Raw genomic sequence first — 22,740 nt, 5'->3', positions numbered from 1 at the left:
AGAGAGAGAGAGAGAGAGAGAGAGAGAGAGAGAGAGAGAGGAAAATAGCTGAAGAGCTGGTTATTTTATATGACAGCGGCTGACATTGTTGCATTAGAACATTGTACAGAAAAAATTGTCTGATTGTTGATCTTTTACACACACACACACACACACACACACACACACACACACGCACACACACACACATACATATATATATATATATATATATATATATATGTGTTTGATTAGTTGTTATTGAAATTACTTATAAATGTCAGCTCCAGTTGTACTGACTGTAAGAATTATTTGCATGCACAGCCCACAGAGTAAAACTCAGCAATATACAGTACACAGTGGTAACACAAATGTAACTGGACAGAGAAGCCCACTTAAATCACTTAGCCTAAAGCTTAATGCAGACTACAGTGCATACAAGCCAAAATAACAGGGGGGAAAAAAACAGATTTTGTTTGCTTTATTTCTCTTACAATTTGCGGTTGTAATTTAAGCCCCTTGGTTTGGCTGAACACCAGCTTGGATGCTTGTTGTATGACATCAGGGCTGCAGCTCTTAGTCGTGCAATGTTTTGCCATATTTTGGAAAAATTATATATGCGTCTGTGCTGTGCAAAAATCATGGACTTCAATGATATACAATATCAGTGTAATGCTCGCTGCAGCTGAAACCTTCAAAAACAATAAAGAAGATAAAATCTTGAAGGCAATGTTCAGTTATTTTCTGAGGACATTCTACAAATAAACGTTTTTAACCACAATCCTGTATCAAAGACAATGCTCTTACCACTGTTGATACTGTTGAAGATTTATTTCATAAAACATAATTTATATCCTCCAAATAGTTTCACTGGTCAACACAGTACATCAGTGCTGCACAAATGCCAACCTACTTGCCTGATAAATAAGCCCATATTTATTCACATCATCATCACAGTTAAATATTTTTTGCACTGCAGCATATATTTTTCTCTGAAGTGTCAAATGTTCCCCTGAACTCTGTCAGGGTCAACAAGGTGAACCTGAAGGCTCGATCCAGTCCACTGTGAACTACAACTGTCCACCCTGCTAAAGTGTCCCTGAGCAACATGTTGTTTGCATAAGTGCTTCTCTCAGGTTGTGGCAAGAAGAAAAATCAAGTAAAGCTGATGAATCACTTAGCTGATGAAAAGCAGCCAGTTAAGTTGGATTGATTTCTGTTGTGCATAAGAGTTACAGTAATAATATGGATACAGTGTAATCACATCAGTGTTATATCACATATTATGATGTTATAATGAATTGTATATATTTTTCCTCATCATACACATTATGGAAATTAAGATGTGGATAAATGTGCTGAAGCTTTATCACAAAGCAATAAATGATTCTGCATTTTGAGCTTTGCCAATATTAACCTGCTGCCCGTTGTGGTGAGACATTTGAACTCAATTCCCTATTTGACTTGCCTTTTTATAATTTATTACCATGCTCTTTTATTGTATTTACCTTTGACTCTATTTGTCTGAATTGTGCTTATTGCCACATCCTCCATTATTCTGTAAATGTGTCGACAAAGACATATTTATTTATTTATCTATATTCTTTAAAGGTCCTCTTGATTGTAATAGTTTCTTATATTTCATCCAACAATGTAAATCATTGCTTATAAATTTTAGATTTTATTAATCTTATCACAGTCGGTTCAATTGAAGTCAAATGAATATATGCTGTTTGATTGAAATAAAACAAAACAAAGGGAGCATCAATGCATCTTGGTTGCACATTTCAATTGCAAGTGCAACATGACATGCGCTAGGTGGTGCACTGTGTAAGTGAGCAAGTTTATAGGGTTTGATCATTAGTAACAAAATCTGTTGCTCAGTAGCGCCACTTGCGCTGGCCTAGCGGCAATACCTATCAGTCTTGTGTTATTACAGCCCTCATGACCACGACAGTGTTAATGTGGATATACTACAACCCGGAACATGTCGCTCGGACTGTCAAAATATAACAACCATTTATGTTAACATGCCGCAGAATCTTTTTACAATTCAAAAATGCCTGGATAAAAGCGATTGTAATATTCAGTCATTTAATATAAATGGTAAGTTTTGGTTTTCATAAAGGTGTGTTCATAGCGGAAGTCACAGTCAAAAAGACAATAACACTCTACTTTTATTCTGCCGGAAGTTTGGAGTGCTCTCTGACGTGTGCGTGTTTGTGTTGAGATAGCTTGACGAAGCTTTGACCACGAATGAGCCAATAGGCTGTGGAAGGCAGAGTTGTCCCTGTGGCCGCCATTAAAGAAAGGAATCCATGAATTCAAATGGAAACCAACAGGAACCGAGGCTGAAAAAATGATCGAAATAATCGTTAAAATATAGGCCGATGGCACAATTCGAGAGGTTTTCACGGGATGCGTTCCGTTTTTAGACTGAATTTTGCGATGGAGGAGTAAGACAGGACGTTTTTATTTTTTTAAGCAGAGACCGTTTTAGGGCTAAGGGGGAGGGGGAGAGTTGCTTCTTTGCTCTCCTTTTCTTTTTGTTTTATGAACATTTTCCGCTTACTTGAATGAGTTTGGACTGTGTGCTTTTGAGATGTCTACCTAAAAGACCACACAAGTCTCTTTTATCCGCTTTTAGCTCCGGCTGGGGGGGTGGGGGGGGGGGGACTGCAATCGGGAAGGTTGTTGAATTAACTCTCCTCCAGCCAAATGTTAGCTACAAAAAATATCTCGCTCATTTAAGCCTGAACATCTCAGAAAAAAACACAACTCCGCAAAAATTGTTCTTTAATTTCCCGGGAAGTGAAATGATGGAGAGTTGGACCTCGCAGTGAAGAAGGATGAGTTCTTGTTTTGTACCAAACGGGGCCAGTTTGGAGGATTGCCACTCCAATCTATTCTGTCTGGTAAGAGATTTAAAACTAAAGGAAAGCAGCCATTTTTTAACTAGCTGAACAGGGGCTAAGCTAACATTAGCCACTGAGAGGCATCAGTTGATAGTAGCTTAGCGAGGCTTACGGCCCTGTCAGACTGACATATCATTTCATTTCATGATGTCCCGGCTCACTAAACCTTACAGCCTGTCCCTTTTAAACACTTCAATGTAAGGGTCTGTCTTTTATCATTTTCTTTCCGCCACATTTCCATTTCTTCCTGTTAGCAAGCCAGTCACTCGAGCTGAGAGCTAGTCACTTGTAAAGCTTAATTTACTACATTTGACAGAGCAGACACAGCAACATACTGCCAGTTAGCACGAAAATACATGTTTGTGCATTTTACTGCCAGAAATACAACTTGTGTTTCACCCCACAATGAGTTAGTAGTTGTTGTTGTTGTTGTTGCTGCACTTTCTTCCTTTCGCCTCAACACCTTTTTGTTGTTACTAACTTGCTTCCTTCCTCCTCGGCACATTTCCACTATGTTTTCTTTATCAAGTGGTGACCCGTAAATCGCACTTGAGTTTTCAGCATGAAGTTATGTCGCTGAGATTGGCAAACCGTGCTGCATTCCCCCATTAAAATACTGTTTGTGTTCAACGCTGACAACTCCTGCAGGAACCACTGTCAATGCCAAAACTTGCACAGCTTGTCGGTGAAAGCACGCCCCTTATGTTTTGAATAGAAAGCACTCTTTTTTTTTGTTGTTGCAAGTTTATGGAAGCAGTATTTGTTTGCAAACGTTAATTATTTATGTATTGTGTCATCTTCTTGTTTGTCCCTGGCTAAATCTCCTTGGACTTCATTTTCTAGTGTTCACACCAACTAGGGCACAGGCCCCAGGCTGATTATATAATCTCTGGCATGCATTCCTGGGCATTACAAACATCTAGGTAGCTACAATTATCAGCCAGTCTTTCTACTACTATACTATAATCTGGTCAGGGAGTTGGGGTGAGGTGTATGATGTGCTTCTCTGTCTCTGAATATCTTTTTCATCATATGTTGTCAGTTGTGGCCAGTTGACTACATAGTTGTGGTTGTCCTCATGAACACATTAAGTTTACAGGTCTTGTTTAAATCCCCCATGAGGTGAGTAGTGCAGTGAGCATCCGCTGTGTAATGCACAGTTTAAACCACTACAGTGAACGTAAAGGTGTTGCTCCAGCGTACAGTTCCTCCTCTGGCGGGATAATCAAGAACATGATCTGAATGTGTTTGTTGTTGCAGTTAATTGGCTTGTCAGCAGGCTTAACTACAGTTTCACTTGTAGGTTAGCTGAGGAGTGTAATGCTACCTTCATGTGCTTCTGTTTACATCCCGCTCCCACTGTAGGAAGTCGCAGCTGGGATTTGACAAGTGCTTTAATGCAACCCTTAGAAGAGATAGATTTTATTTATGGATTAAATGACACAGAAGCACTTTGCAGCACAGCAGCAGAAGTAAAAAAAAAAAAGACCACAGAAGGCATCGACAGTAGGTTGATTTGTTAATACACGTACGCACAAAATGTTATCAAAAGTTAAATGAGGAGTAGAGATGCATCACTAGAAATGTTCACACGGAATCTGTTGTAATAACAATATAGTGAAATACTACACCGCTGTTACCACAAATTGACACAGCTTCCAGGCTGTCCGCCCCCCGAAGGTAACATTTCATTGCAGAAAATCTCCACTCTCTCAGTACTACTCTGTTGGGTCGATTGTGTGTGTGTGTGTGTGTGTGTGTGTGTGTCTGTCTGTGTGTGTATGCTGAACTCGTAATTACAATGTTTACGGCGGCACTTGAAGGCAGCGTTGGCTACAGTGGACAGGAGAGGTAGAGACTGGTGGATGTGGTGCTGTGCCTGTCTGGCTGACATTTTCCTGCACACTGAGACTAAGCATAACACCACTGCTGTTATGACTCACTTGCTGAACAGACTCCACTTTGTGGTTTTATGGTGAAAGAATGCGAACACATTGTGGTTCTTTTTCCTCCCATACTTTTTCACTGCATAGTTCAATATGGACCTTGATACTACTTGTTGCATGTTTTTTTTTTTTACCAGGTTTTTTGGAATAAACTTGGAGTGTAAATTCAGTTTATGAGCTTGTCTTATTGCGCATGTTTTGCTGCTGTCTTTTTGAAAGCTTTCACGCATTACTGTTAGATCAGTCTCTCATCTTTTAAAGAAAGCACTACAGAAATTCACCAGTCTGTTGATGGCATTGAACGTGGCATACTTTCAAAGCGACAAGTGGCGTGTGAAAAGTAGCTCCGATGAAACCGATAGAATACGTTGTCTTTAACGGAAAAATGCAAACGCACACTTGTTAGTTTCATGACAGCTTTAACTGAAGGGACTGAGAGAGAGAGAGAGAGAGAGAGAGAGAGAGAGAGAGAGAGAGAGAGAGAAAGGGAGGTGACAGACAGGAAAAGAGACGGAGCAGTGGTAGAAAGGGAGCATCTGTGACATGATTTGAGCGCCTTCACCTGTTGCTTGTCTCATATCTTGAAAGGCAGGAAGGCAGCTGTTTGAACACTGCGTTCCCTACTGAGACCCAGAACCCTAAGTGGCCAGAGGGAAGGTGAACAGCTGGCAAAATCCCAAGTAACGCATCACTTCAGGAAAACTTCCTGCCTCTATCCAGTGGCTTTGGCCTTAGAATCCCCCCCTAATGCAGCCGTGTGATTTTTGGCTTTGGCATATGAAAGATAAAACTTCTCACGGCACACATTGCTTGGCCCGGCTGTGACATTGTCTAAGCAGTTGCTCACATACCTGAGCTTTTACTAAGACTCACATAGGGGGGGAAAGTTATGTAGATTCCAAAGCAGTGCATTAGAGGTGTCCGCTTTGAAATAAAGCTACATTAATTCAGGGTATTTCTGCGATAACGATTTCACAAAATATACTCCTGGTGGGATTTTTGGCTCATCTCGTACTCGGCCGGGTGCTTCTGCTCAAAGTGGTGAAATAATTTTGCTCTGTTGGCCCCTTGTTGTTGTTCCAGTCTTCTTACATTTCTTACATATTGCTGCGGTTTGTTGTACATCTGATCTTTTGTAACTAAATCACTTCCACACCACTGAAGTCGCTCCCTGTTTTGGATCTAACTCCACTATTTCTCACTTTCAGCCACGCTTGTTGTCACTGTGCGTAAAGATATGATATCATTACGTCAACAAGTTGGAATTTTGTCATCATCACAATATGAATTTTTCCTATCATTAAAATTATACAGATATTATCGTGCATAATATGATATGGAACCATAAAGTGTATGAGGCACGCTCCTGCACGCAGCCTGCATGTGTGGCACGCGTTGGAAGGAAATGCACACATATCTTTAGCTCCCTCTGTTTCTGCACGCAGGCTGCCACTAATTTACTTTGAAAGGACAGAGAGAACAACTGCAGAAGGCACATTTATCCTTGATAGAGTCGTCTGCCTCTTGGATATTGTTGATGAGGAGCGGAGCACTGACGTGTCCGGTGTACGACAGAAGGACTGTCCAGCTCAGAAAGACGTAAGGACAGTAGTAAACAGTTCAGTCTGGAGCAGGGATGTGATGATAAGATTCAGCTCTGTCAGCTTTGTTTTATTACACAATACCTTTTTAAATTTTGCACAACATTGTGTTTTTAAGACAATTATAACAATAAAAACAAAACGGTTACAAACTGTGAGGAGGGTGACTTCAGGTTTCTGTAATTTAATGTTGTAACTTAATATTTTAATGCGATTGCAAATTCAATTTAATGCTTGCTTAATTCCTAAATAAAACAGATTACTGTGCATCTGTGCAGCCAGAGAGGTTGCTGTTCACAGCAGACCACTGAAAATGTATTAAGAGGTGTGAATGCAGTTATTTTATTGTTATGAAGTCATACAAGATGCACCGTGTTGTTGCACTTATCTGCAAGCTAGATAAACTTTTAGTATTTGAACAGTGACATTTGTTTTCATGTAGAGAAATGTTCATTCTTAATCATTAGTTCCATCCATTATGAATCAGCAGTGGAAATGCTCATTTCCTGTGTAAACAAAACAGATTGTGCTCAAAGTCTCGTGGGAAGAGGCTTGTTTCACTGAGAGCGACTTCCCTAAAAGTCAGCGTGCTCACTTTTAAAACCGTACAGAGCTTCAGTTCGGGTCCAAGTTTGAGTTCAGCTCGTGTCTCTTCGTCTTCACAGCGTCGAGCTCAGCAACTTGCTGGAAGTGAAAGAGCTCTGTGTAAAAAAAAAAAAATTTTGCTGGCCTTGTGATCTCCAGCAGTCCCAGCAGTGCACAGAAGAAAAAAGCGCTCTGAATGTCAGTGAGCAGATACTGGACCACACAAATTTTCAACTCAGATGGACGACATTATGTTTTGCATGAACTTTGAAATTGCACTGTAACAAATGTACTGTCTTCTCTACTTCATTTAGAAGGACGGTATGAGCAATTGCCACATATTGATCACAGTTTTATAGCTGTTATTAAGGTTATTGTCACTGACAGCACTTGTTTTTTCTTTAATATTGAACAGATCTCTTAATACCACTTTCACATTTCAGATGTACAGTAGATGTATCCTAAACTATGAAGATGTTGTCATTTCATGTGCAGCTCCTGTTCAGTGACGATAAAAGAGCTGTGTGAACATTAGGCAAATGTATCTTTGAAGTAACAGTGTTATGTGTCGTGCATTTGCATTGATCATTTATTGAATTGAGGTTGCAGTGACAGCTTGATAATGTAGCGTGTGTTAATGATGATGTTTAGATATTGAGGATGAAGGTGTCAGATACAGACTTAAAGTAATAAACATGATACAGTCAATGAGCAATTTATTACAGAAGATAATTGCTTGCTGACAGTAACGCACAGCATTTGGTTATACTTGTTCCGGTGCAGCACAATTGCTGTAGTTAAGTTTTTTTCTTGTGTGTCACATACTCTAAAGGCAGGATTCATAATGTATTTTATTGCATTCTTGGCAGAGAAAGTGCAGCATAGATACATACATCTCCATACTGACAGAAATTGTTGCAAAAACGGTGATGAATAGAACCGTAATGTAAGATGAAGAGGCAAGCCTTCTGCTCTCGTGGGCTGTTGTATTTCATTCATGCATTAATAGCGCATCAGCAGCAATAAATAGTTATTCTAGCTGCGCCTGCGACTATGGCGGCTGAGTCTCAGAAAAGAAACCAGGTTAAAATTTCAGTGCCCACAGGATGTGGGCAGTTGGTTCAATTTGCCCCGCGTGCGCAGTCGTACTGCAGTCACTGTAGATAATACACAACAAGCATGTCAGTGTTTTCGCCGCGTGCCATTTCAGAAGTTGCCTGATACCAGGCTGACTGCTAATTAAACTATTTAACCTTCTCATGACCACATGCTGCGCTGCAGTGGAGTTGCTTGTTTGCTTGATTTTGAAGGAAGCTTCACGACTCTGTGTTACTCTTTAGAAATTGATCTGTGCAACAGAGCCCACCAATTAAGTGTTAATCTGCTGAGAAAGCATGTAACCTCATTTTGTCACTGTTACTTGTTAATAATGTAATAATAACTGATAATCCAAGTTGCCATCAGTTAGTTTTCATTTGATAGGCACAGATTGCAGCTATGTGAGTGCTGTACTTGTGTTATATTGGTTCGGATGTTGGATAGAGCAGCATGCTCCTGTTTTTGTAAATGTAACTTGTACATGGAAAAAAGAGAGGCTTTGTAGCATGTAATATGACTTAATGTTGATCCAAATACAAGACAATACACTCAACCATGACGATAACAGAAATGTCAAGCAGCTGCATCCACTTTGTTCATTACTGTATAAGATCTAACCTGTAATAGCCGCGGTAATGTACAGTATCAGTCAAAAGAGAAAGTTTGTCCAAACCTCTGACTGATGCTGTATATCTTCCTTCTGTTAATACAGTTAGGTAGGTACCTTTTTAAAACATAAAGTGAATTCATGATGGATATCTCAAGACACAGCGAGCAAATGTGGACAGTGTGTAGCAGCACATAATCACGCCTAAAAGTGCGAAACCAATATCTACAAGGAGGTGACAGCTCTAATAAAATCTGCGAGCGTCTAACACACAATACCATCAGGGACTGGCCCGATGGTATTGTGTGGCCAGTGAGATGATGGGGTGGGGTGGAGGGTAGGTGGGGTGTTTACTTGCTAATTGCCTATCTGTGCTACTTATGGTCTGGTTTCACAGTTAACCGTTGTCTCCACCCCGCCTTTTGCATTGTGCGCACAGATGTTTCCTAGTCAGACGCAGGTGTAACGTCGTGCTTCTCACACTCCAGCAGGAAGGAGCAACCCAACTGCTGCTGCAGCTCACTCTGTTACACACACACACACAAAAAAAAGCCAGAGCGGCCTGTGTGTGTAGCGGCTTTTTGAATTCCTCAGGAGCCAGACTGTTCATCAGAGATCATGATGTTTTCATCAGGCAGCCACGACAACCACTACGTTTAGTTGTAATGAGACTATAATGCAACCTTGGGCTTTTGTATGCTTGCCAGACACTTTTTCCCCCTCCCTTGAGTTAGTGGTGGAGAATAAATGAAACACATGCTCTCTGTTTATTGATGATATGTACAGTGTATAATTACGGAGTTTGGGCTGTATGCTGCCACGTGTATTACCTGGACATGCACAGGAATCACATGCAGGTCATTAATAACGCTCTCACTGTCTTACGGCTTTGCTAACTTGTTGTTGTGATCCAGCTCTGCTCCAGCTGACACCACACAATGCTCTGTTTTGACAGCCCCATAACCCTTGTCCCCCCCATCCACCCTCCTCCCCAACCCTCCATCACAACTAACACTACAAATCTCCCAGCTTATCCCTAGCCAGGCGAAAGACCACCGCTTCGCCACAAACCGCGGGTAATCACTTGTTCAAGCTCAGCGCCTCTGCACTTGAGTTAAGATATCCCCTGAATTGTAATGGATTAATTGGTTGAATATACAGAGGGACAGCTTGCCAACTCAGCCTGAACGGTATAGGACTTAAACGGCATGAAAATTAACAGTCCGTGTTCACACAGATTAGTCGAAATGTCTACAAGGGTAGATAGAGGACCGAGATTGCCAGCGGAAATAGGAACACACGCCTCAGGCATCATGTGTGTGTCTGCGTATATGTGTGTGTTTTTGTGGTAGTTAGCATGCGCACGTGTTTTAGGTAGACATGGGTAGTCTGTTGGCACTCGGGTGATAAGCAGCAGCACTAGCTAGCAGTGGAGCGTAATGTTCCTGCTTTAACACTTAATAACCCTGCCAGTGATTTACTGCCTATGAGGCTTTTTCCTATGTGTTTTGTTCTCTCTATAAAAGCCAGACATCGTTTATAGAAAGTCAAAGCGTCCCCCCCACCCCCCCAGCACTCAACAATAATGAGGATTAAGGTGGTGAGACCACGTTTACCAGCATGAGTTTTTTTTCCCCCTCCCTATTTGTGTTTCGAACATGTTGTTCATGGTGATATTGAAAACACCTGAAGCATAGTTTGTAACTACAGAGTCTTTTACAGAAACAAACAAGTGTCCCAATTTTTTTTTTTAGGGGCAATTTGTATTTTGTATCAACACACAACGGTGCTTTCTTTTCTTGTCATCATCTATGTATCTTTCAATCTCTATACCTTTTTCTTGTTCTTTCTTTCTTTTCTTTTTTTCCCTCCAATTTTGGCTGCCCGGGTGTCTTGTTGTCAGAAGTAGCTGGGTGGGTGAACTGCCCCATAAAAGAGGATTAATACCTACTCTTTACACTCCGCTCAGCACATGTTGACTCCGAGGTGCTGAGTGGATCCTGAAGCAGCGACTGTGCACACTAACACTCTCTTTCTCTCCCTCCCCACCCCTCCTCCCCTCTCTTGCAGGCTGACTTGACAGGGATCAAATGGAAGAGGTTTGTGTGGCAGGGTCCCACCTCAGCACCCATCCTCTTCCCGGTGACAGAGGAGGACCCCATCCTATGCAGCTTCAGCCGCTGCCTGAAGGCCGACATACTAAGCGTATGGCGGCGCAGTCAGCGGCAGGGCCGGAGGGAACTGTGGCTCTTCTGGTGGGGGGACGACCCCAACTTCGCCGATCTCATCCACCATGAGCTTGCAGGTAAGGGCTGCTTGGCATACACATAAGAGCATGTAATATGGAAAAAATGGTATATTGAAATGTGTACATCCTATTTATGCTGCCTCCTCCCTACATGGAGGTCAGAGGTCATCTTCAGAACATCACCCTTGGTGCTTGTAGGGATTCAGTGATTGAGGTCAAGGGAGCAGGGAGAGTGCTCTATGACACAGAGGTGGCTCATTTACCCTGCTGCTGCATGATCATTAAAGGGGGAATGCCCCAGATTTTATGCACAAAGTCTGTTTTTTTCTGTTTGAAAACATTACATAGGTCTTTAGGAATGCTTCTGAATATGTGATAAAAGTTGCATAAAGCCTTTTTTTTGGCTCTGCGGGGGGGGCGAGAAATCTGATGAATCGCCTCAAGTGATGTTGCTCGGTTGGGGCTGCGAGTTTGAAACTGATGAAATACATGGGGATGTGGAGTTAGAAAGAAGTGAGGTTACCAGACTTCCTTTGCCAGAGGATAGCGGCCCGAGGCTACATTAACCGCTACTAACATAACTAACCCAAATGGGTGGAGGTGTTTTTGAAAAGTTTGTTGTAAACGAAGAAGTGAATGGAAGGAAAATATGTTATGTCTGCATCTGCTGCAGTGATTTCAATTGTTTTGTATTTAAACTCTTCATTGTGATTCAGACAATGTTATAGGAGTGCAATAATACATTAGTGGAGTACTCTTCAGTGTTTCCCCTACATTCATTCTGCAGTGGAGGTGCGCTGCAGAATGAATACATTATGCTAAAATTTCACACGATCATTAATATCTACTAACGATTTTCACTCACTCACTGTGTGAGCAGGATAAGACCCTGCGTTATTATGGATTTTTTTCAGTCATCAATTAGTGCATCAAATCCCAGAATTGTCCCTAACCTAAACGGTGGTATTGTAAGAGTAGTGTAGCTGCTTTAAAGAGGACCTACGATGCTAATTTCCAGTGCTCAGTCTATATTTTTGGAAAAAACTCCTTTTATCTTATACTGGCCCTTTATGCAGGCCCTCTGTTTCGGCCTCTGTCTCTAACAAGCAGTCTTAGCTCTTGTCTCTTTAAGGCCCCCCTACTGTTGAGCCCACTCTGTTCTGATTGGCCGGCTTTCCGTAAGCTGCGGAGGAGCACATATCAGCGTTGCATGAAGTTACTGCCGATGCAAAACATTTCTTGTGTTACTGCTTCAAATGACCACATAGCGGAAAAATCCGAAATCCATCACGAGCCAACATCAGCTCGGACTGAAAGTAGAAAAAACAGTTGGAAGCTGAGCGTCCAAAGACTGCCTACAAGAATTACTTCTACATACGTTCACCTCATTATTTGACATCTGATGTTGTGACATCAAATATATATGACGAAAAAGAAAAGCATAATAGGTCCTCTTTAAAGAATAGGGCAGTATGTAATGTGCATGGATGCATGAATGAAGAGAGCGAGCAGCAGAAAAGTGACAGTGAATGTGAGCAGAGCAGAGGAAAAAGTTAGCAGTAAGTTGTCAGTCTGGCAGTAAATGTACAGTACAGATTACAGTGTGTCAGTTAATAAATGCTGCAGCTGGTCTAGACAAAGAAAAGTGTCGTCTGTTGTTTCCTCAAGTCAAGCTCTAAAATTAGCAACAATGATTTAGCCTAACCTGACCAGGCTCACGTAATGTAAACTGACCCGTGAGGTGGTCCAGCTTTTCCTGAAAAGAGCCCGAGTCAACCTCAGGGAAGCACTGCTCTTCTAAACAGACAGTCAAGTTACTTTTGCGAGTTGTGTCGGCAAATTAAACGATTAAAGGAGAGCGTCTGAGTCACTGCTCCGGTGAGAAAAATAATCTGAATATGAAATTCACCAAGCGCACCTTTTTGTTAGATTCACTCAAGGTTACACACCTGAAAGAGTGATGGTTGTAAAAGATAACGGGAAATGTAGAGGGCTCGCAGCTTCTGTAAAAGAAACACTTGAACATAGATCACCCTGTCAAGATCCGTTATTGGATGTACAATGAAAAATGATACAGATTTCACTGCTTGATTGTCAGCTAGGAACAGAGGAGATACCCTGTGAGAGCCTCAGGGAAGTGTTAAAATCTGTGTAATCTGATACCTCCCTAATGCCCCCTCTCCCCCGGCCCCCCTTACCCCTAACCCTCCTGACAGATAAGCTAGTCAGACAGGCTGGTAGTGCCAACACCTGAAAGGAAACGTCCTCTCCCTGGAGACACTGGGCATCACGCTCTCTCATTTCTGCATGTGTGTTAAGAAATAAAAAAGGGGGCGATCATATGTTAAGTGGTGTCAGATGAGGAGACACCTTGCATTTTATTTTGTCAAAGTAGAAGAAGAAACATGCGGTCATTCTGCAGAGGATGAACAGAAGAAAAAAAAAGGGAGAAGCTGAAGGAAACTGAGATAAGTCCCGTCATAACTTGAGCGAGAATCACAGTGCGCAGGTGCAGCCATGTGGAAACGAGGCAAATGCATCCACCCCACCCCTCCGCCCCCCTTTCTTCTTTTCCCTCTTCAGTAACAGTAACATTAGCGGCGAAAGATGGGAAAAAGCCATCTTTATTCATGCTCTCTGCCATGTAGATTGAACTTTGGAGTCTGAGCCAAGCACAGCCCGTCTGTGACCCTCCTTCATTATGGGACATTGTGCCTGAAGTGGACTCAAAATGGGAGCTGAAGGCTACGATGGGCAGCTCATTCAGGCCTAACGGGTCCTGGTAATAACCTGAAGCGTCTGGCTCAGGCCTTCCTAATGGAGTGTGCTACATTTCAAGTAGGAGGGGGTGGTATGGAGAATCTATATTTGGAAATTGTTAAAGTCACTGCTATGTTCTTACACAGGCTTTGGGCCAGATGAAATGTTTGTGTTTCAGGAGATAGAAATTAGATAATTGAATATTGACTAGAAAAATCTGCTCTAGGATTTTTTTTTCCTTCAAGGTATTTTAAAACAAAGTGATGAATCATGTTTTCTGCAGGACATGAGATGCTGGCCATCTTTACATTTTTAATAAAACTATAGCGCGGTGCCTGTCGTTCCTCTTGGGAATGACTTTGGCGTGGACGGCCACAGAGGCTTTCATCCCATCTCGGAGCACGTGATTTGTTCACATTCCTTGCTCTCTCCCCTCTCTCTCCTCAAGTGTTTTTTGCACCCTGACTCAACTGTGTCTCAGTGTGAATGGTTCCCAGATGGGCGGTGTCGTAATCCATGTTTCCTGTTTGGGAAGCTGCTGCTGCTCCCTTCTCTCTAGTGTAAAACGTATTGTCCCCTCTCCTCCTCCTCCTCCTCCTCCTCCTCCTCCTCCTCCTCCTCCTCCTCCTCCTCTCCTCCTGTAGCTGCTGTGGGGCTCTGCCAGTGAAACGCAGCACAGCAGCCACTCTCGATGGGTCTTAAGTCAGTGTTTCTTTCTTTCTCTCCTCCTCCTTCTCCTCCTTTCCTCCCCCAACCTCTGATCTGTCTGCTCAGGATAGTGTGTCCCCGAGACCTGATAACACAGCTGAGACGGGGATGGAGGAATGTCAGGACCTCTGTCCAGATGGCTTTACCTGTATCTGTGAGCCTGCGTGGGGTAGATGCTACTAGTCTCCTCTACAGCCCTTTAAGGCAGCAGACTCTTTCTTATGGCCTTACTTTCCATCTGTTTTTCACTTTGATCTTCTAATTGGGGGGGGGGGGGGGGGGAGTGCGATGTCATGTGAATGCTGATAGAATGGAGAGCCATCAAGTGGTCTGGATTTAGGATCACCGCTCTGGCACCGACCGAGTGTAGTCCGAGGAAGCGAGGCGATGATTGATAGGAGAGCGTTTGTGAACTCTCTCGGGTGCTTTTGACTGAGGAGGTTTTTTTTAAAAAATCGTCAAGCCAGCTTCGTCAGGACCAGGGAACCAGCCAAACGTGTGCGCTCAAGCGGAATGTCACAACTGTTGTTGCCTTTTAACCGCCACACTCACACTCGCCACTAGTTTTTTTTTTGCCTTTGCTCGTCTTGGGAATTATTTTTTTTATTTTTTTTGCGTGTTCAGTTTAGTCTTTTAGTGCAAAGTTGGTGGTAAACACGAAAATCTGCTCTTTTCCCCTTTCATTTCGGCAGACTGAAATGGCGCTCGCTCATCCCCCCCCCCCCAATCCACCACCACCATCACCCCCTTCCACCCTCATTAGATTAGCGGTCTGTGAAAGTCTTTTAATTTTGAGCAAGTGCCATTTCTGTATACCAGCATGCCAGTAATCCCTTCTCTCCGGGGAGACGAAGGGAGAAGGAGTGAGCCAGAGAGACGAGAGTAGCGAAGGGCGGAAAACTTGAGGGATCTTTTTAACGTCTAACACTTAATCACCATTGAGGGAATGTAAGGGTAACAAACCACCAAGCCCCCTTTCTACCCCTCTCTACGCTGTCGGACCAACCCGCCTCACTCTTACTACACAACCAGAAAAACTAATTCTAATCTTCCCCCGGCCATGCACAGAAATTATTCCCAACAAGCCGGGTGCCTTTGCTGAATTAAACGCCCCTTCCACCCGCCACCCCACCTCCCTGCCCAGTGGTTGAGCATAGGCATGTATTCTTATGCAAATACCACACTCCCCGCCCCCCCTCACCAAAAGCCGGTGGAGTCTCCTGACCAGGGGCATCCGAAGCAAAAGATAAATGGCTTTTTTTTCCCTCCCCTCAAAGACCTCACTGATCTTTTTTTCTTCTTTTCTTTTTGCATAGAAATTAAGAAGGATGTCTGTCCTGTGACAGTAATTGTTCCGCGGTACATTTCTGCTAAGGTTCTTACTATTTTGCCCTTTTTCCTCCCCCACCCTCTTAGCATTGTTTCACTGTGCCATCAGAGTCCCACCAGGGCTTGCACCGCTGGCAGCCTGGCACCACGTCTCTCTCTCGGGTCTCCCCCGGCTCGCTGATCCCTCAGCTGCACGTGACTGCCAGAGCAGGGGGCTCCACATTGCCGTCATTCCCGACCTTTCTGATTTGAGAAAACCTCAAAGAGCACACATACACATTTAGAGATTCTCTGGAATCATCTAAATGAACCAACACATTTAGTTTCGGTGTTATCTTGTAAGGATGTGGAGATTCTATCCCCACGAGCAGCCGCGGCTCATTGATTATTGGTTATTGAGGAGAAGGTTAAAAGGGAGAGACGCTCATATGCTGTCCAGAGCTGGTTATCAGCAAGCAATCTCTGCTGAGGTCCTCACAGCGCGCAGACATCCATTCATTACTGGGTGTCGGGTCAGGTCTCTAGAGAATGAGTGGAGGAGAAATGGAGGGGGGTAGGGAACAAGAGGATCGTGTATAAAATGTCCCTCTCCTTCACCACCTCCACCAGTTGATGATGAATACATTGTTTGGAATCCACGCAGTGATTTGAGGGAAGAAAAGCTCCATTTAGCAACACTCCTAGAGCTTGTTTTTTTTTTTTTTTTTTAACACTGATCTTCTCACAATTGTTGTTTTTTCTCTGGTATGCAGTAATTCTAGGAATTTTTCTAGCTTTGGCAAGTCTTTAAGATTCTTTTTTTTGTGTGTGTTTGTTTGACCAATCTCCTCTACACCTATTATCAAGGGTGAAATAATAACAACCCTGCTTTTCACCTCAGGGCAAAATATCCAGTTCCAAAGGGCATATTTCAGTAGTCTGTGAGGGCAGTGTAGGCTGAGAGTGTGACTTTTTTAACAGGTCATCCTATCTTTTTTTTTCTTTTTTTCTTTTTTTTTACCTCTGCCTTCTGTGGGGAGCTCACAACTTTAAAAATTATTGAGTCTGTGAGAGATTCTGTTTGAAGCAGCACCTGCAGAATACAGATGTTTGCTGAGAACATATTTCCACAGCACCAAAAAAAACACAACATCTGTTGAGATAAGACCGCTCTTTTTCTAAGTGCCTTGGATTTTTATCTCCACAGTTGACTGTAAAAGGTCATCGAACATATTAACGCACTCCGACAAAGATTTGATCTGCTGTTGATTTTGCGTTAAACAAACGTAAACTTAAAACAGAAGGATAATGTTGATGGCCAGTTTTTACAGGTGAAATAAAATAAATGCTGCATTGGCCAAACCAGCTTATCAACATTAACATTATATACGTTTTATAGCACAAGTGGCATTGATGTAGCGCTCCATATGATCATAACACTATTTCTGCCATCTCATATCCATTACAGTAGTCTAAGATGAAACTTTAATAAATGTGACTGCTGCCAAGTGTATGACCTCTGAATATTAAAATCCATTTAGTAACAGATCTTCCCGATATGCGACTGGTTTAAAGTAGGAATGTCAATGCTGAGAATATTCATGAATGGTTACGCATGTCGGTCTATTGGTTCATTTTCAAACTATGGTTGGCTACTGAACTTGTTACTTCACGTTAGATCAGTCGCTGCCAAAATGTGTTAAGCTGCAGGACTGAGTGTGAGTTCAGCCCCAAAATAAGTTCTTTGACCGTTTGTCGCAACTTTTCTTCAAAATGAACTTGTTTGTCACCAGTTAAGGGTTATCAGTCCATCAACAAAGTTAACTGAAACTGACACTCCAAGTTTATAATACTGTGCGGTTGTTGAAAGGCACCCTCCTGAAATTGCTCAGCAAGTTGATTTATTGATTGTGTGGCAGGCTGATATTGCACACTGTGTTTTTTTGTAATTTGAGGTCGACCACTGTCTAATAACCTCAAGTGTACTATATTCAATAAATCATATTTATCTGATTGATGCTACTGCTTCTGGTGCTGGTTTCCTGGTACCAGCATCTGTTTTTCCCCTCAGTTGCCTATATTAAGAAACTTGCCTGAGGTTTGTAAGTCTTTATGACTGTGTTTGTTGGATCATATTTGTCCTGTTCTGGAGCTATATTCTCACAGCGAAGAATGCGTGTGGTTGTCTCTTGACTCTGCACTCTCGATCCTATTTTAAAGATCGTCTGACATATTTTGCCCTCTTGAATAGTGACAGGAGTGATGACACACAGAAATGACTGCGATACAGATTCAGTCCCACAATGATGCGAGGACCCCAGCGCACGGTTAACCCAGCGGACGCTCCAGGCAAGGATTCAGAAAGGAGAAATGCCACTCACTCTTTTAGAACGTGTCCAAATGTTATTGACTTGCAGAGCCTGTGAAAGTCAAACAGAATTTTAAAAACCTCTACACTTGTGCTATAAACATGGATAAATAGTGTCCAGCAGCTTTAACAGGGAGAATGATGAGTCTAATTCATGAAAGCCCTGGCAACGATTAAGGCTATTAATATTGTAAAAGCTGCATTTGGTCTATTATTGATCATAGCAAATGGTATATTCCCCTATTTCCATTTTTTAATACAGTTTTACCCACCAAATTTTACCAAACAACCCTGAATTTTTGATGAAGTTTTGTTCACACCTGTCTCACCTGTCTGTGACTGTGGTTGTTTATCAAAGATGATTAGTCAGTGATACACGTGGTTAACCTCGGCTTAAGATTAGTGACGCTCTCTTACTTTTTTTTGCCTCCAAAGATTGTTCTAAACTTCAGCGCGCAACGCAGAAAATGATGAATAGATAAACCCCGACCAGGGGAAAAGTGGAGGACGCCGATGGCTTTTGTGCTCGGGGATCAATTTTCCAGGGCTAATCTCCTGCCTGTGAACCACCCTCTGCTTTCCTCTTTTTCCCTCCTGCTCCAGCTCCCTCTCTCTCTCTCTGTCTCTCTTTCTCTCTCTCTCTCTGATGGATCTCCATTGGCTGGCACGAGCGCAGGGACTCGGCCATGCATGCAGCTCCGGCCCATGGGTGCAGTCTCTCTTTCTCTCTCTCTCTCTCTCTTTCTTCTCTATCTATCTCTCTTTTCCCTCTCTGCTCAAGAAATATTCATTAATTAGTAATGGAGACTTTACAGAGCACCGCTGGTTGCCTCTCTCTCTCTTTCTCTTTCTCTCTCCTTGCAGATAAGGAGGAAAAGGAGGAGGAAGTGGAGGAGAGGAGAGGAGAAAACCTTCTGGCCAGGCTTGGTAGAATCCCCATGAGCACAGTCGATCACAAGGCATTAATCTTGCTGTTTAATGACCAACTGCTGCTCTAATTGCTTATACACAGTTGAGCAACTGGAGGGACCACCTCCTAAAAAATTTAATAAATTCCTTAACTTTCTTGTACATTCATACTGACCCTAGAAACACCCACATGCTATATTTTTTTAGCGTTTTCAGGAGAAGCAGAGCACTGATGCTGCACAGTATATTAATATTGTAGCAGAAGGCGTCGTGCACTTTGGTGTCAGAAGGTGTAGTCTTGTTAGAGGTGGATGTGAGTATTCTTAACAGAGCTGCTGTGCGGCCCGCTTAAGAGCTCTTATAAAGGTCAGCTCATCTGGGCCCGCTACACAGGAGGCAGAGACATGAAAGTGTCTCAGCCATCAGCTGAGCCCATAAATCTTTTTCTCAATGAGGCCACTCATCTTTCGCCCCTGCCCGCTGACCGCCGCACACCACGCCCCACCCTCCCAGAGCATACACATACACATACACACACACACACAGATCTGTCAACAAGCAGGAAGTTTTGGGGTCACAGCTGTTAGGGAAATTAAATGTTTTAACAGACTTACACTTTATAACTGCATTTGTGCATAAAAACAATCAAGCAAGCTCAGTAGAAGAAGGTGACAGAAACAGTAATGACTAATGTTTTCTCTTCCAAATAAGACTTTGTTCTGAACAGCTCTATATCTTGTTGTCTGCTTGACTGTGACCTCTGACCTCTCAGTGGTGGAGAAAAGATCACCTCTGTAAACAGATCAAGTGGCAAACAGCTCTCTGTTACAAGATGATCTTTTATCTTGTGGGGATCTCATAAGATGCTACAGGTTAGATGTTGTTTTTTTTTTTTTAATGTGGATTAATGTCAAGAGCCGTTCTCGCCTTTGTCTGACTTGGGGGGGATTCCTCCGAAACAGATCACACAGCCCGAGTCACCCCTGCCCTGGATGTTTGGTTTTGTTGTGAAAATGTGAAATGTTTTTAAAGGCGAGTCGCCGTCCCCAGCGAGCGAGTGCCACATTGTTTATATATGCACCGACGCTAGATTTCAACTGCGACGCTTTTGTTTTCGTGCCTGTGTCTGAAGTGGGGAGAGCGTCGCAGCAGGCATTGCATGATGAACACGAGGTCGTTAGGAACACTTGATGTAAACCAGACGCCTGTTTTAGGGCTGCTCGGCGCTAGAGGGAGAGACTGAGGAGGAGCAGGCGACAGAGAGGAGGAGGAGGAGGAGGTATGAGGCACATGTGGTCTTGGCAGAGGAAAGCAGATGGGATCGCCATGGCGGTTGATGTATAAGTTATTGTAGGGAGGTTTCCGCTAGCTTAACAGAAGACTCCTCATCAACAGAAAGCTGGAGGTGTAACTGCTAAATCCACCCTGGTTTGAGGTGTTTGTTGCCACAGTTTTGAGCCCCACGCCGCTCTCCTCTCCTCTCCTCATTTTCCCCCCGTCTTTGAAATATTATCACTCACACTGATCTGTCTCTTCAGCATTAGAGTTTGGCCTAAATCCTATTTTGCTTCCCGCCCCCGTCCTTTCTCTTAATCTGCTGTCAGTGCCTCAGTGGGCCGGCTTTCTTTTCTCGTTGACTTTTTGCCCTCTTGCCTGCCATGTCTCTCAGGATGGCCAAACCAGCTGCTAAATCACTCAAAGCAGACTTGGCGTAAAAAGAAACAAAAAACCCCGCTCCTGATCCTGTGCACGCTCTATCACATCCACTTTTGTTTTTTTTCTAGAGAGTTAAATGGCTTTTTACTGTTGTTGATTTATTTTTATTCTGCACTTGCTGTTAATTTTTAATGGGAAGTTACTGTTTTCCTTCCTTTTTCCTGCCTTCGCCCTGCTTTTCTGTGTTCCTGATCTTTATCCCTCGAGATGTGTGCGTACCTGATGACTTAGTTTGTTGCTCTCAAATTCATCGGGCACGTAGCCCCGTCTTTTACTTGGCAGCTGGCCAGAGGTTGTTTTACTTTGGTCAGGGATGTAATGTTTTTAAAGGCGAACTGAACTGTCTGTTTTTAGAGCTGTGTGTTTTTATGGAATCTGTGATACTTTCCTTTCCTCTCAAAAATTAAAACCGACACTTCTTTTTTTTCTTCTTTTTTCTATATTTCTCCAGCAGATGTTTATAATTGCACCAGTGCAACAGAGCTGGCAATCTGTTTAAACTCAGGAAAACGGATAAAAGCTCTCATCATAACCTTTAAACAAGCTTTTCAAACCTGGCAGGCTGGCAGAGGGCCCATTGTGTTTCTGTTGTGCTCGGAGGGAAATCAGTGTAATTTCTCATTTTGATCGCCTCAGAATCGTCTAAATTTAAAATACCTTTACCTACCTGCATTCCTGTTACAACAGGCAGCCGTACGTTCACTCAATAATTCAATACATTTTGATTAACTTGCTTCTGGGCTGGCTTTTCGCGTCTCCTACCACCCCCCACCAGTGCACACTGAGCTGACACGCAGGGTGGGTCGCACCCCTGCATTTATTTGGTCTGCGCTCAGTCAAGATATGATGCACACACTCTGGGAGATGTTTTGCCGCAGACTTGACTGAAAGGAGCTTAAGTGCTGTAAGATGTGAGCAGTGGCTGTTAATGAGATTAGACCAGCATTCAGGCCAGCGCCGAATGTGATTCAGAAAGCAACTCTTCTGCGGGGTGCAACGAAACATTTATTCATCTCTGAACAGGACACAGTTTGCTACGCGACTTGTCTCGGTTCGGTAACAGTTTGATGACAGTCTAACTCAACTTCGCAGGTGTGGAACAGAAACTCAAAAGTGCAAATTCGACCCCGAAAGTTTTGGTGGCGGTTTTTCAGTCTGTTTTCTTGTTGTGGTTAGCCCGGTGTGCGCAGCAGTGCAAAAATAAAGGGAGAACACTATCCCAGATCACTTCCTGTTCATTGTCTCTGTGTAAATTATAGCATCACTGGACAATGGGTGCAGAATAATGAGAGGTCAGCATTAGTCAACCAAAATCAAGTTTCTGGAAGTAGCTCAGCAGCCGACACAGTTCTCCATTCTCTGTTAAGCATTGTCAAGATAGGCTTTTTCTGCTGCTCTCCACTTACTGGTTACGTACCACCCCTATTCTTCAAAAGGAGATACACTATCAAGAGTTTCCCGGGCGATGACACAGGTAGACCGACTTTTTACAGAGCACCGCTACACAGAGGCTCCCCAATGCAAATTCTGATTGAATGGATATTTGACACTCTTTTTTTGGCATCGAAAAAATATCGCCAGGCCTGTATAATTATAGTGGGAAACACTGCAAGTATATCAAGCAGTGGAGGAGTCACCTTAATGAGTCAGATTGGTAAAGGAAGTGAATGCATTGTGTGCTCAGAGTGCGTGAACCACACTGTTATGTTCCTCTATATGCACACAGCTATTGTTTTTTGTTTGTTTTGTTTTACTCCACATTACTGACCTTTTTTCCCAAATATTTGTGCACCCTTTATGTTTACAGGACAAAATAAAACCTCGGTATTCCCCACTGTACCGAAAAAAACATCCTCAATGTGCAGAGAAACAGAAAGCACCTGAAACCTCCACAGTCTAAAAGCAGACAACAGCAGGTTTCTACTTAACCTCTCCCTCTCTCTCTTTCTCTCTCTCTGTCTCAGTCTCCGTGAGGGAGCACGCACTCCTGTT

At 43.0% G+C, this 22,740-nt stretch overlaps 1 protein-coding gene across 1 annotated transcript in view; it reads left to right on the top strand.

The window, feature by feature from the left end:
* Positions 1-2,281: 2,281 nt before the first annotated feature.
* The window catches only part of med13a (mediator complex subunit 13a), a 78,774-nt gene continuing 58,315 nt past the window's right edge, over positions 2,282-22,740 (top strand). The window contains 2 exon segments of the mRNA XM_062433879.1: positions 2,282-2,894; positions 10,802-11,036. Of these exon segments, the coding sequence (XP_062289863.1) occupies positions 2,829-2,894; positions 10,802-11,036 (301 nt within the window). The 5' untranslated portion in view covers positions 2,282-2,828.

This window comes from Scomber scombrus, chromosome 14, assembly GCF_963691925.1.
Source record: "Scomber scombrus chromosome 14, fScoSco1.1, whole genome shotgun sequence".
NCBI lineage: Eukaryota > Metazoa > Chordata > Actinopteri > Scombriformes > Scombridae > Scomber > Scomber scombrus.
This window is presented reverse-complemented; position numbering and strand designations above follow the sequence as displayed.